Source organism: Amblyraja radiata, chromosome 20 (assembly GCF_010909765.2).
Source record: "Amblyraja radiata isolate CabotCenter1 chromosome 20, sAmbRad1.1.pri, whole genome shotgun sequence".
NCBI lineage: Eukaryota > Metazoa > Chordata > Chondrichthyes > Rajiformes > Rajidae > Amblyraja > Amblyraja radiata.
In genome coordinates this window covers 12,996,532-13,010,537 of record NC_045975.1, presented here as the reverse complement: position 1 = coordinate 13,010,537, position 14,006 = coordinate 12,996,532, and the positions used below count along the sequence as shown (strand labels likewise).

At 49.0% G+C, this 14,006-nt stretch overlaps 1 protein-coding gene across 5 annotated transcripts in view; it reads left to right on the top strand.

Annotated features, from left to right (window-relative positions):
* LOC116984601 (F-actin-monooxygenase MICAL2-like) overlaps window positions 1-14,006 on the top strand; it is a 172,120-nt gene that overhangs the window by 78,364 nt on the left and 79,750 nt on the right. For 3 of the 5 annotated variants that reach the window (XM_033038833.1, XM_033038834.1, XM_033038835.1), the window contains exons 10-17: window positions 1,523-1,649; window positions 3,463-3,553; window positions 4,274-4,421; window positions 5,233-5,420; window positions 8,013-8,128; window positions 8,501-8,569; window positions 10,092-10,220; window positions 13,204-13,332. In XM_033038833.1, the coding sequence (XP_032894724.1) occupies window positions 1,523-1,649; window positions 3,463-3,553; window positions 4,274-4,421; window positions 5,233-5,420; window positions 8,013-8,128; window positions 8,501-8,569; window positions 10,092-10,220; window positions 13,204-13,332 (997 nt within the window). The remainder of the gene's footprint in view (window positions 1-1,522; window positions 1,650-3,462; window positions 3,554-4,273; window positions 4,422-5,232; window positions 5,421-8,012; window positions 8,129-8,500; window positions 8,570-10,091; window positions 10,221-13,203; window positions 13,333-14,006) is intronic. The other 2 variants (XM_033038836.1, XM_033038837.1) reach the window with 1 other exon arrangement.

The following is a 14,006-nucleotide window of genomic DNA, read 5'->3' as shown; positions in this document are numbered from 1 at the left end:
CATTGACTTCCACAGATTCACCACCCTCTGGCTGAAGAAATTTCTCCTTTCTAAAGAAACGTCCTTCTATTCTGAGACTATGGCCTCTGGCCCGAGACTCCCGCTAGTGGAAACATCCCCTCCACATCCACTCTATCCAGGCCTTTCATTATTCGGTACGTTTCAATGAGGTCCCCCCTCATGCTTCTAAACTCTATAAAGTACAGGCCCAGAGCTGTCGAATTCTCATCGCATCTTAACCCAATCATCCCCAAAATCATTCTCGTAAACCTCCTCTGGACGCTCTCCAACATCACCACATCCCGCCTCGGATATGGGGCCCAAAACTGCTCACAGTTCTCCAAATAGTGAATTCCAGATTATCATGCATTATATTCTCTTTGTACTTTTGGCTGAAATATTTCATCAGTCTTTGTACCATCTGCCACTGGGAGTTGCTTCCTTCTCTCCATCCTCTCTATGCTCATAATGAGCTTGTCCACCAGAGCAGTTCCGGTGTTATACTGTTTCACAGTGGTGTCATAGAAAAATAGGTGCAGGAGGAGGCCATTCGGCCCTTTGAATCATGGCTGATCGTCCCCTATCAATAACCCATGCCTGCCTTCTCCCCATATCCCTTGACTGTCTGTGTGGAGATTGTGACTTCCCCATGACCCCCCAGTGCTCCAGTTCCCGACTGTGTTAGATGTGCATGTCGACAGGTTCATTGGCCTCTGTAAACTGCCCCCAGCGTATAGAATCTGGGAGGAGCTGAAGGGAACGTGGAGAGAACAATGTGTTGGATTAATGGGTGGGTGCTAGATGGTCAGTAGGGACTCGATGGGCTGAAGGGTCTATTTCCGTGCCTGTATCTCTGCCTCTATCTTGCTACTCACCGTTTGTCTGCGTGCTTCTTGCACTACAACAGAGAACCGTCACCAGGGGCGGCACGGTGGCGCAGCGGTAGAGTTGCTTCCGTACAGCACCAGAAATCCAGGTCCGATCCTGACTACGGGTTCTGGAGTTTGTACCTTCTCCCTATGACCGTGTGGCTTTTCTCCGGGTGCTCCGGTTTCCCCCCACACTCCAAAGGCGTACAGGTTTGTAGGTAATTGGCTTCGGTAAAGATTGTAAATTGTCCCTAGTGTGTAGGATAGTATTAGTGCACAGGGTGACCGCTGGTCGACGCGGATTTAGTGGGCCGAAGAGCCTGTTTCTGTGCTGTATCACCAAACTAAACTAAATCAGGATAGATTACATCCGGCCTTCAGTCAAAAACAAAGTGCTGGAGGAACTCAGCGGGTCAGGCAGCATCTGTGGAGGGAATGGATGGACGGGCGATATTTTGGGTCGGGGACCTTCCTTTAGATGTTGTTTGACCCGCTGCGTTCCTACAGCATCTGCAGTTTCTTGTGTCTCGAGTCGTGACCTGAAGTTGTCCTGGGACAGTGATGGACAATCAAACACCTTTAATTCTGTCCCTCTTTGCTGGAGAACTTTAGAAACATTGAACGTGACTGAATATCCATGCCTCTGTTTCCAGGGAGAGCATTTACCGACTGTTGCCTCAAACCACGACTGAGAACATCAGCAAGAACTTTGAACAGTACACGATAGATCCCGCGTCACGCTATCCCAACCTCAACTCCAACTGTGTTGCGTCTCACCAGGTGAGTCTATACCGCTCGAGCGCTGGGCAACTCCACATTGACATCCAGAAGGTACGATCAGAGAGGAGCAGAATTGTCATACAAAATTCTTAAGGGGTTGGACAGGCTAGATGCAGGAAGATTGTTCCCGATGTTGGGGAAGTCCAGAACAAGGGGTCACAGTTTAAGGATAAGGGGGAAGTCTTTTAGGACCGAGATGAGAAAAACATTTTTCACACAGAGAGTGGTGAATCTCTGGAATTCTCTGCCACAGAAGGTAGTTGAGGCCAGTTCATTGGCTATATTTAAGAGGGAGTTAGATGTGGCCCTTGTGGCTAAAGGGATCAGGGGGTATGGAGACAAGGCAGGTACAGGATACTGAGTTGGATGATCAGCCATGATCATATTGAATGGCGGTGCAGGCTCGAAGGGTTGAATGGCCTACTCGTGCACCTATTTTCTATGTTTCTATGTCTATGTCATCTGGCCTTTTGAACCTTCCAGCCTCCATGCTGCCAACAATGCTTTCTCCTCGTTAGTGTGAAGGGTCATCTCCAGTGCTCGATCTAGTACAGGCGCAAACATATTCACACTGTCCACGCTGTGCCAGCTCTTTGAATGTGTCTCCAATCAATCCCCTGCTACAGTCACGGAGCTGTACAGCACAGAAACAGGCCCTTCGGCCCATCTTGTCTATGCCAACAAGTCGGCATTCCAGGCTAGTCGCATTTGCCTCCATTTGGCCCATATTGCTCTAAATCCTTCCTATCCATATGTACATATCCATACATATGTCCAAATATCTTTCAAAAGTTATAATTATATCCACTTCTCTGACTTCATTCCAGACACAGACTAACATAATGGAAAAAGTTGCCCCTGAGGTCCCTCTTAAATCTCCCTCCTCTCCCCTTAAGCCTGTGCCCTCTAGTTTTAGAATCCTTCACCCTGGGGAAAAAGACTGAGCGTTCACTTTATCCATGCGAATCTTTGTCTCGTGCACCTCGGTAAAGTTACCCCTCGGCCTCCTGCGCTGTAACATATGTTCACAAGCCCAGGTAACATGCTGGTGAATCTATTCTGCTCCCTTTGTAACTTAATGACATCCTTCCTATAGCTGGGCAACCAGAATTGCACGGAGTACACCACGTGTGGTCGCACCAACGACTTGTACAGCTGCAGCACCATGTGCCAACTTTTATACTCCGTTCTTTCTTCACTGTCAAACATAAATCTCCCTCAATGTCCATCCAGTTGCCTTTGTAGTTGCAATTGAATCTCCCCACTGTAAGGGATAATGTGTTGTGTTGTTATATAGCACAGAATCAGGTCCTTTGGCTCAACTGTACATGCCGGACGGAATATGCTCCTGAGCAGAGTTTAGTTTAGTTTAGAGATACAGCACAGAACCAGGCCCTTCGGCCCACTGAGTCTATGCTGACCAGTGATCACCCCCCTACACTCGCACTGTACAACACGCAACAATTTACAATTTTACCCAAGCATATTAACCTAAAAACCTGTATGTCTTTGGAGCGTGGGAGGAAGCCGGAGCATCTGGAGAAAACATACGCAAGTCATGGGGAGAATGTACAAAATTCGTACAGACAGCACCCGTAGTCAGGATCGAACCTGGGTCTCTGGCGCTGTAAGGCAGCAACTCTGACGCTGTGCCACCGTGCCGTCCATTGAGTGACTCCCATTTGCTTAGATTTTTCTTATATCCCTCCACACAGTGAGTTGTGTTTTAGAACTGACTAACTAACTAGTCTGCTAACTGGTCTGTTTTAGGGCCGAAGGGAATTAATCGAACATTTCCTTTCGCCTCCTCCAGGTGCGCCAACTCTACATCACCACTGATCTGAAGAGCTGTCCTCTGGAGAGAGTCAACTCCATTCGAAAGTCTATTAAAGTCTCTCGCCGTGGTAAGTCACATCTGTGTCCAGGGTTTGGATGAGAACGTACAGAGCATGATTAGCAAGTCTGCCGATGACACTAATACAAGTGGTATCGTAGACAATGAAGAGGATTATCAAGAACATAGTGGGATCTTGATCAGCGGGGCAGGAGGGCTGAAGAAGGGCAAATGGAGTTTCGTTCAGATAAATGAGGTGTTGCAAATCGGGAAGTCGAACCAGGACAGTTGTGTTTATTATCATCACATGTACCAGGTACAATGAAAAGCATTTTTGTTGCGTGCTATCCGTTTCGTGGAAAAGCTAAGGGCCTGTCCCATTTGGCGATTTTTTTCGCCAAAAGATTTTGAACATTATGAAATCCAGCGGCAACAAAGAAAATGTTGCGACACTTGGAAAAACACCGCGCGTCAGACGTCAACATGCCGCATCATGCCGCAAATTTTTTGGTGACCTGATACGTCCGTCAATGATGCCGGCAGTTGCCGAAAAAAATCGCCAAGTGGGACGGGCCCTTTAGCTTTTTCCCCTGACTCTCAGTCTGAAGAATGGTCTCGACCCGAAACGTCACCCATTCCTTTCTTCCAGAGATGCTGCCTGACCCGCTGAGTTACTACAGCTGTCTTTGGCGAAAGGACAGCACATGATTACAATCAAGCTGTCTGCAGTCTGCAGCCTCTCCTCTCTCTCTCTCACTCACCTGTGTGCATGTCCTTATGTTCATTGCAGATTCGGAGATACGTCCCAACCGCTTGCTGACCTGGTGTCAGAAACAGACGGAGAGCTACCAGAACGTGACCATCAGCGACCTGACCAGCTCCTGGCACAGCGGCCTGGCACTGTGTGCCATCATTCACCACTTTTGCCCACAACTCATGTACGTTAGTTACACTTTTGGCATAATCTCTCTCCCAGTGTGGGCTGGAGGTGAGATGGGGTTAGGTTGAGGATTATTATTCTCACCTGTATCTCCAAAGTCATACATTTATGTTCATAAGTTATAGGAGTAGAATTAGGCCGTTCGGCCCATCAAGTCTACTCCACCATTCAATCATGGCTAATCTATCTTTCCCGCCTTCCCCCCCCATAACCCCTGACACCCTAACAAATCAATAATCTGTCAAACTCCGCCTTAAAAATATCCATTGACTTGGCCTCCACTCCCGCCTGTGGCAATGAATGACACAGATTTCCCACCCTCTAAATAAATTCCTTCTCATCTCCTTTCGAAAGGTATGTCCTTTTATTGTGAGGCTATAGCTTGTCCTAGACCAGGGGTAGGGAACCTTTTCGTGTAGGAAGGCCGCATTAAATTAGCTGTAATCTAATAAGGCCGCATCCAAGAAACTTCAATTAGATATAGGATTATTTTGTTGAATCTTTTTTTACTTTTTGGTATTTTAAATACGTTCATTTTAAGATTAAAATAAAAATAGTAGAAGACGAACAAAACATTAATAAAAATAAAAGGATTTGTTGTACAAAATTTGGATTCATTCAAAAGGCCGCACTTAATGGCCTAGAAGGCCGCAGGTTCCCCACCCCTGTCCTAGACTCTCCCACTAGTAGAGGCATCCTCTCCACATCTACTCTAAACTAAAGGGGGTGGGGGGGGTGGGCTGTATTTGAGAGTGAGATGGTGTCAGCCCCATACCCTGTTGATGTGACCCTTGTCCTTTGCTCCGCAGTGACTTTGACTTGCTGAATGAAGAGGATGCAGCCAAGAACAACCAGCTGGCCTTCGACATTGCGGAGCAGGAGTTTGGAATCTCTCCGGTCACCACGGGCAAGGAGATGGCCTCTGCTGGGGGGCCGGACAAGCTCAGCATGGTCATGTACCTCTCCAAGTTCTACGAGCACTTCCGAGGGAACGCCTGTGAGTAATTGTTTAGTTTAGTTCAGAGATACAGTGCGGAAACAGGCCCTTCGGCCCACCATGTCCAAGCCGACCAGCGATGCCCGCACACTAACATGTATCCATGATAGTGTGCTGGGATCGCTGGTCGGCATGGACAATTTTCATTTATACCAAGCCAATTAACCTACATACCTGTACGTCTTTGGAGTGTGGGAGGAAACCGAAGATCTCGGAGAAAACCCACGCAGGTTATGTGGAGAACGTACAAACTCCGTATAGACAGCACCCGTAGTCAGGATCGAACCCAGGTCTCCGGCACTCCAAGCGCTGTAAGGCAGCAGCTCTACCGCTGCGTAACCGCGCCGGAGCGTGTCTGAGCGTCGAACCTTGTGGTGTCGGTCTTGGCGCAGCGGTTAGTGCCCTCTGAGTTGGGTCCAGGACTGCAATGGGCACACTCTAACCTCAGGCAAGACTCTGATCTCAACTGGGTGGAGAAGATATTGTAGTCGCTGATTGTGGGCAATTCTGGTCGCCCCAATACGGTAAGGATGTGGAGGCTTCCCGAGAGGGTGCAGAAGTGGTTTACCAGAATGTTTTAGTGATACAGCGTGGAAACAGATCCATCGGCCCACTGAGTCCGCGCCGACCAGCCGTGTCCCGTACACTAGTTCTATCTTACACACTAGGGACAATTTACAGAGGCCAAATAACCAACAAACCTGCACCTCTTTGGGATGTGGGAGGAAACTGATGCATTTGGAGGAAACCCACGCGGTCACAGCGGGAACAGAACATGCAAACTCCGTACAGAGTGGTCAGGATCTAACCCGGGTCCCTGGCGCTGTAGGGCAGCAACTCTGCCACTGTGACTGGACTAGAGGGCATGAACTGCAGGGAGAGATTGGACCAACTTGGATTGTTTTCTCTGGAGCGTCAGAAGTTTAGTTTAGTTTATTATTGTCACCACGACCGAAGTACAGTGAAAAGCTTTTGTGTGCGTGCTTTCCACTCAAAGAAAAGATTATACTTGAATACAATCAAGCCGTCCACAGTGTACGGATAAAGGGAACAACATTTAGTACATGGTGTAACAATGAAGCCCGATAAAGTTGGACACTCTATCAACTTGCGTTGCCACTCTCACCAGACCCATAGACTTGGATCCCAGGAACCCTCTGTACATCATGTATGAGCAAGAGTAGTTTCGAGTGGGTGTGGGAGAGGGTGGAGAGCCAGGGAGGGGCGAGGTCATGGTGATAAGACGTTGGACCCTGAGCCATTGCCGGCTGTGGGTTTACACGAGCAGACGTGGGTGAGAGGAGACTCATCATTCCTCACCTAATTTCTCCATTACCTCCCCTCCTGCATGCTCTCCTCACAGGCCCACAAACACTGCTCACTGCTCTCTTGTTCCTCTTCATAAGTTCATAAGTGATAGGGGAAGAATCAAGTCTACTCTGCCATTCAATCATGGCTGATCTATCATTCCTTCTTAACACCACTCTCCTGCCTTCTCCCCATAACCCCTGTCACCCATGAATAAAAAATCTCTCGATTTCTGCCTTAAAACGCCTTCTGCGGCAATGAATTTCACAGATTCACCATCCTCTGGCTAAAGAAATTCCTCCTCATCTCCTTCCTAAAGGAACGTCCTTTAATTTTGAGGCTGTGTCCTCTGGTCCTAGACTCTCCCATTAGTGGAACATCCTCTCCACATTTACTCTATCCGGGCCTTTCACTATTCACTCTTGAAGCTGCTCCCACCGTACTGGCAGGCTGCGGGTTCCTGAGTATATACCAGCTAGCCAATAAATGATACCGATGCATCTGCAAGGCTACACATGCGCTGTCGAAAGCGTGTAATCGGGATGCATCACAGCATGGTTTTGGAACAGCTCCATCCAAGACCGCCTGAAATTGCAAATTTGCAAATTGTGGATGCAGCCCAGACCATCACGCAAACCAACCTCCCTGCCATTGACTCCATTTACACTTCATACTGCCTCGGCAAGGCCAGTGGCATCAACAAGGATGCGTCCCATCCTGGTCTCTCCCTCTTCTCCCCTCTCCCATCAGGCAAGAGGTACAGAAGCATGAAAACACACACCTCCAGATTCAGAAGAAGGGTTTTGACCCGAAACGTTGCCTATTTCCTTCGCTCCATAGATGCTGCTGCACCCGCTGAGTTTCTCCAGCATTTTTGTCTTACCTCCAGATTCAGGAACAGTTTCTTCCCAGCTGTTATCAGGCAACTGAACCCCCCCCCCCCCATCACCAACTAGCGAGTGGTCCTGAGCTATCATCTACAATACCTTGACAATAAACTCTCTTGACTTGACCTCACTGAGTCCCTCAGATTATCTTTAATTGGACTTTACTGGACTTTATCTTGCGCTTAACATTATTTCCTTTACCGTGTACCTGTACACTGTGGACGGCGCGATTGTAATCATGTAGTCTTTCCGCTGTGGTGCACAACAAAAGTGTTTTGTTGCACCTCGGTACACATGACAATAAATTAAAATCACGGCTCCTGGTTCTTTTGCCATTCACGTCAATGGGTTGAGCGTGACGAGAAAATGATGTTTGTTTGGGGTTTTTTTTTGCCAGCAGCTGTCTTCAAGCTCAGGAAGGAAGGAAGCAACGACGTGAGTGCGCTCCAACCCAGGCAATCCAACTCCCTCTGCAACGTCATCAACCTGCTGCCCAGGAAGCGGACACCCAAGGTGTGCTCAGTGTGCTGGCCCCACACGGCCCATCAAAGTGTATGCTGAACAAGTTGGCATATTGGGCTGTGGGGAGAGATCTGGACAGAGGGGTTATATTGGGGATTGATATAGGGCAGTGGGGAGAAAGCTGGAAGTTTGTTTTGGGATTGATATAGGGGTGAGGGGAGAGACTTGGGCAGAGGGGTTAGTTTGTCGTTTGCTTAATGAAACGCTATCACTAAGTAATGGCCTGAATGGTTGTAACCCAGTTGTACGGAAAGATGTTTCCCACATTGCGTGGAATTGTTTGGATCGACACTAAGGAACTGGACAGCTGAAGGTTGCTCCAAGTGGGAGGTGGGTCTTTGATGCCTTGTCTCCTGTCAACAGGAAAAGAAAAGTGAAGAAAAGGACGCGGCAAGCAAGCGGAGGAGGAGGACCACCACGGACTGGCAGGATGTGAGTGGGGAGATGGGCGGGGCCTTCCTGGCGGGAGTCGTCCCCTTCCTGGACAAGTCCCGGCTCTGGTGGAAGTCGGGGAACCCCGCCGGTGATCTTCCCGGGATGGGAGCGGAGGTGGGCAATGGACTCCGGATAACGGGAAGCAAGGAGTGACCACTCTCACCCCGCTCATTCCCTCTTCTCTCCTCTCCCGTCATGAGGGGAGACAAAAGTGTGAAAGCATGTACCATCTGATTCAGGAACAATCAGGAACAGCTTTCCCCCTTGTTTACTGACTGCTGAATGGTCCTCCTACAAGCTAGGGGTGTCGTCCTGATCTTCCAATCTACCTCACTGCCTCCCTTGCACTTTTTTTTATCTGCACTTTCTCTGTAACTAACTCTATAACATTGTAACACCATATTCAGCACTCTGGTATTTTTTCTCTTTTGCACTACCTCTTGGTACTGCCTGACCTGCTGAGTTACCCAGTACTTTGTGTCTTGTTCTACTTGAGTATAGCTTGATTGTACTCATATATTGTATCATTTGACTGGTCAGTGGGCAAAACAAAGTCTTTCACTTATCTCGGTGACAATGGTAAACCAACACCAAATCCATTCTAGGACACCATCAGATTCAAAGGACTGTAGAATTGGGTGTAAAATGGGCTGTAATACTATAAATTCCAAAGATTATATTTTAATGACAGTTGCTGCTAGTCTGAAGTTGATGTGGAAGTGTAGGAATTTCCACTCTAATTTTGCCTGCTGTTTCTACCCCCATCCTGGCCAGTTTACGGTTTTGTTAGATCAGGGGGGAAGAGGTGGAGGTTTAGTTTAGTTTTGTTTAGAGACACAGCATGGAAACAGGCCCTTCGGCCCACCAAGTCCTCACTGACCAGCGATCATCCCGTACGCTAGTTCTATCCTACACACTAGGGACAATTTACAGAAGCGAATTAACCTACACACCTGTATGTCTTTGGAATGTGGGAGGAAACCGGAGCACCCAGAGAAAACCCACGTGTTCACAGGGAGAACGTGTACACACTACATACAGGCAGCACCCGTAGTCAGGATGGAACCTGGGTCTCTGGCGCTGTAATGGCCCTGTCCCACGATGCGAGTTCATTCAAGAGGTCTCCCGAGTTTTAAAAAAAATCAAACTCGTGGTAAGCACAGAGAATGAACATAGCGGGTACGTCGAAGCTCGGGGACGTCTCTTAGCGGCTCGTAACGCTAACGGCAGGTACTCGGGAAGACTCGCTAATGGCAGGTAAGCTCGGGAAGACTCGTGAAGATTTTGAAAAATGTCCACGAGAGCCCCGAGTACCGACGAGTGGCCATTACCGTAAATCTCCGAGTTCGAATCGGGGCAAACTCGGGAGAACTCTTTGAATGAACTCGTACAGTGGGACAGGGCTTTAAGGCAGCAGCTCTACCGCTGTGCCACCGAGCCGCCCGCAGTATGCTGCCTTGAGTGAGTGACTAGCTGAGCTGCCTCTAGCTCTGACTGTCCGTTCTGTTTCCCCACCCAGGTGCTGAACTCCAGGGGCGAGGGGAAGGAGGCGAGCGTCTGCACGAACCACAACAAGGTGAAGTCGATGGCCAGCCAGCTGCTGGCGAAGTTCGAGGAGAACGCACCGGGAACCTCGCTGCAGAGGCAGGTGAGACGTGGCCATAGGGAGACCCTCCCTGCAGCCCACCCTGCCACCACTGCCTCGCTCCCAGTGAGTGGGGAGGGCCAGGCACTGGTTTGGGTTCCATTGTCTGACGGTTGTGTCTTGTGCATGCATGGTAACTCAAATGTCACTGCTCCAATTGGTGTATGTGAAAATAAATGTCCTTTGTCCTTTGCTGATGTGTCATAATATCATCTTAAGGGCCTGAGCAGGAAAAACGCTCCCCATGTTGGGGGAGTCCAGAACCAGCCGTCACAGTTTAAGAATAAGGGGTAGGCCATTTGGGACTGAGATGAGGAAAAACCTTTTCACCCAGAGAGTTGTGAATCTTTGGAATTCTCTACCATAGAAAGCAGTGGAGGCTAATTCACTGGATGTATTCAAGAGAGAGTTAGTTATAGCTCTTATGGTAATAGAATCAAGGGATATGGGGAGAAAGCAGGAACGGTGCAACAGATTTTGGATGATCAGTCATGATCATATTGAATGATGGTGCTGGCTCAAAGGGCCGAATGGCCTGCTCCTGCACCTATTTTCTATGTTTCTATCAGCTGTTCACTAACACCACTGTGTTTGAGGTTCCACTGGATATGGGGAGATAAGGGATATGGGGAGAAGGCAGGCACGGGTTATTGATAGGGGACGATCAGCCATGATCACAATGGATGGCGGTGCTGGCTCGAAGGGCCGAATGGCCTCCTGCACCTATTTTCTATGTTTCTATGTTTCTATGGATAATCAGTGGGTCCAGAATGTTTAAGGATAGGCACAAAATGCGGGAGTGACTCAGAGGGTCAGGCAGCATCTTTGGAGAAAAGGACCAGGTGACATTTCGGGGTCAAGACCCTTTATCAGACTGAGAGTAAGGGGAGGTGGAAACTAGAGATATGAAGAGGTACAAAGAACAAATGAAAGAAAGGTATGCAAAAGGACAAAACAAAACCAGCAATGATGATCAAGGAAAGTTGGAGCCCACAATGGTCCATTGTTGGCTGTGGAGTAGGTGATAACGAGTGAAATTAACAAGTGCAACGGTGAAACTCAGCAGGACAACAGTGAAACCAGTTGGACGACTAGGGTGGGGGAGGGATGGAGGGAGAGGGAATGCAAGGGTTACTTGAAGTTAGAGAAATCATATTCAATACCGCTGGGTTGTAAGCTGCCCGAACAAAATATGAGGTGCTGTTCCTACAATTTGCGTGTGGCTTCACTCTGACAGTGGAGGAGGCCCAGGACAGAAAGGTCAGTGTGGGAATGGGAGGAAGAGGTAAAGTGACAGGATTTACTTTGCTGATTGTTTGATCCTCTGCCTGTCTCCGAGGTTTCCATCCTAGGGTGGAAATGTCAAAGATCGAAAGGCACAGCCCCAAGGCCAAAGGGGCAAAGTGTAAAGGAGATGCGTGGGGCAGGACCTTCACACAGTGGGTGGTGGGTAGCTGGAATGCTGTGCCGAGGGTGGTGGTGGAGGCACAAATGATACAATGCCTTTAGATAGACATGTAGTGTATATTTGCAGTGACGAGAATCATATCAGAGCAGTTCAATGTTGAATGTCAAGTCTGCGTCATTCTGCAAACATTTGGAGATCTGGTCATTTTTACTGACAGTGGCCAGGTAAAGTCCACTGGGGCACAAGGACCTGCTGATGAATCTTGAGCACAATACAAAGTGCTGGGGAAACAGAACTCAGTGGGTCAGGCGGCATCTGTGGAGGGATTGGACAGATGAAGGTTTGGGTTAGGACCCTTCAGTTCGAAGAGGGGTTCCCGAGCCAAAACGCTGCTTTCCCATTCCCTCCTGATATGCTGTCTGGCCTGCTGAGTCCCTCCAACAGCTTGTGATGGGCCGTAAGTTGCAAGAGGAAACCCTCACTGTAGAACGACTTTGACGAGGTTTCGCTCCTCCGTTGGTGGGCGTTTAGGTGTGTTGCCTCTCTCACTGTTCAGATGGGACACGCTTTCAACCTTTTGTATCGTCTGCTTGAAGGGAGAGGGGAGAAGAGGGAATGGGTCCTTGACTATGTTGGTGGCCCTGCTGAGGCAGCGTGAAGTGTAGATGGAGTCAATGGAGGGTGGTTGGTTTGTATGACGGGCTGGGCTGCATTCACAACTCCAACAGTATCTTGTAGTCTTGGGCAGGGAGGGGCTGGGGGAGTACGGCTGTGCTGGGTCTTGAAGGGAGGAATGAGAGAGTCTCGGGTAGGTGAGGTGAGTGCTGGGTGATGTGAGGGAGCAGAGTGCAGGTGGTGGATACAAATGGGAGTGTTGCGTTGGTTGTGTCTTCAGCCTCCGTTAAAGATTTCCATTCACCCTGAAGCTTCATAGAAATGAGAGGCTGCAGACACTGGAATTTGGAGCAAAAAATAGACTTGTGCAGGAACTCAGTTTGTCAAGCAGCATCTGTGGCGGATGGGAGGGGGGGGATGGTCAGCGTGGAGCAGGGGTTTATTGTCTTGTGTACATGTACGGTGAGACACAGTGGTACAGTGCAAATCTTGTTTGCAACAGCATCACAGACACACGGACTCAGACAACACACAGAAACGTGAATCGTGCGTGAATCACGTGCGAATCATGCAACATTGTGCAAGATTGTTTGGATTGTGTGTACATTGAGTGAATTGTGCGTGAATCGTGTACACAGTGTATGTACATTTTGCATTCAAGGTGCCCGCATTGTGGGTGAATTGTGCACAAATGATGCCTGATTCACACATTACTAATGCAGGGACTGGCCCTGAAGATTTGACATTCCCTGTCACCCCACTGATGCTGCTTGCCTCTTTAAAGCTCAGTTATACTGTGTTGTTCTCGAGGCAGCCTTCAGCCCGAGTCACCTTTGTCCTCTCTGTTTCTCGCTGCTGACATCTTTGTGTTCCTGGCGATGGAAGTCACCAACTCTCTCTCTCCCTCTCGCTCTTTTCCCTTTCCTTCCCTCTCTTTTTCTCTTCTCCTGTGTGCCCTGCAAGGTAACAGCGCCCACCAGTGCACCGCGACCCGCGTTACCCGTCCCGGCCGGGTGCAGTGTGAACGCCCGCTTCCTCACCTCCCGGGGGGATCAGGCAGGATCTGATCACCGCACACAGACAAGCCGGCAGGTATGAAGATCGATCGCCACCGGGCTGTGACATTGTTCGTGGGGATGGGGAGTGAGCAGATGCCCACGGGTCCACTGGGTCAAACGGCAACAAGCCAGTGCTGGCTTGGCACGACCATCATAGCTCCCAGTCAGTCTGTAGGAACATTCACTGAGGGTTGTTGGTTAGGAAAGAAATGTAGCGGAAAACAGGCAGCACAGTTGGTCGAGCTGCTGCCTCACTGTGCCAGAGATTCAGGTATGCAGGTTCATTCACCTCCGCCATTGCCCCTAGTGTGTCGGGAGTGGATGAGGAAGTGAGATAACATAGAACTAGTGTGAACGGGTGATCGAAGGTCGGCGTGGACTCAGTGGGCCGAAAGGCTGTTTCCATGCTGTATCTCTAAAAACTAAATAAGACCAAACAGCATATAATGAATTAAAATAGAAAAAGTGGGACACCTTCCAAAGCAGAGATTCAGTTAGGCAATGCTTCACGTTAAGAAGGGCTGGGTTGTTCTGATGTAGACTGCCCAGAGTGTTACGGAGTGATAGCACAGCAACAGGCCCTTCGGCCCCCCGCCATATCAATACTGACCAACAACAACCCATCTCTCCTAATCCTGCTTACCAACGCTTGGTCTATTGCCATTTCTGCCAAGTCAAGAGTATTTAATTGTCATGAAATTGTCATAA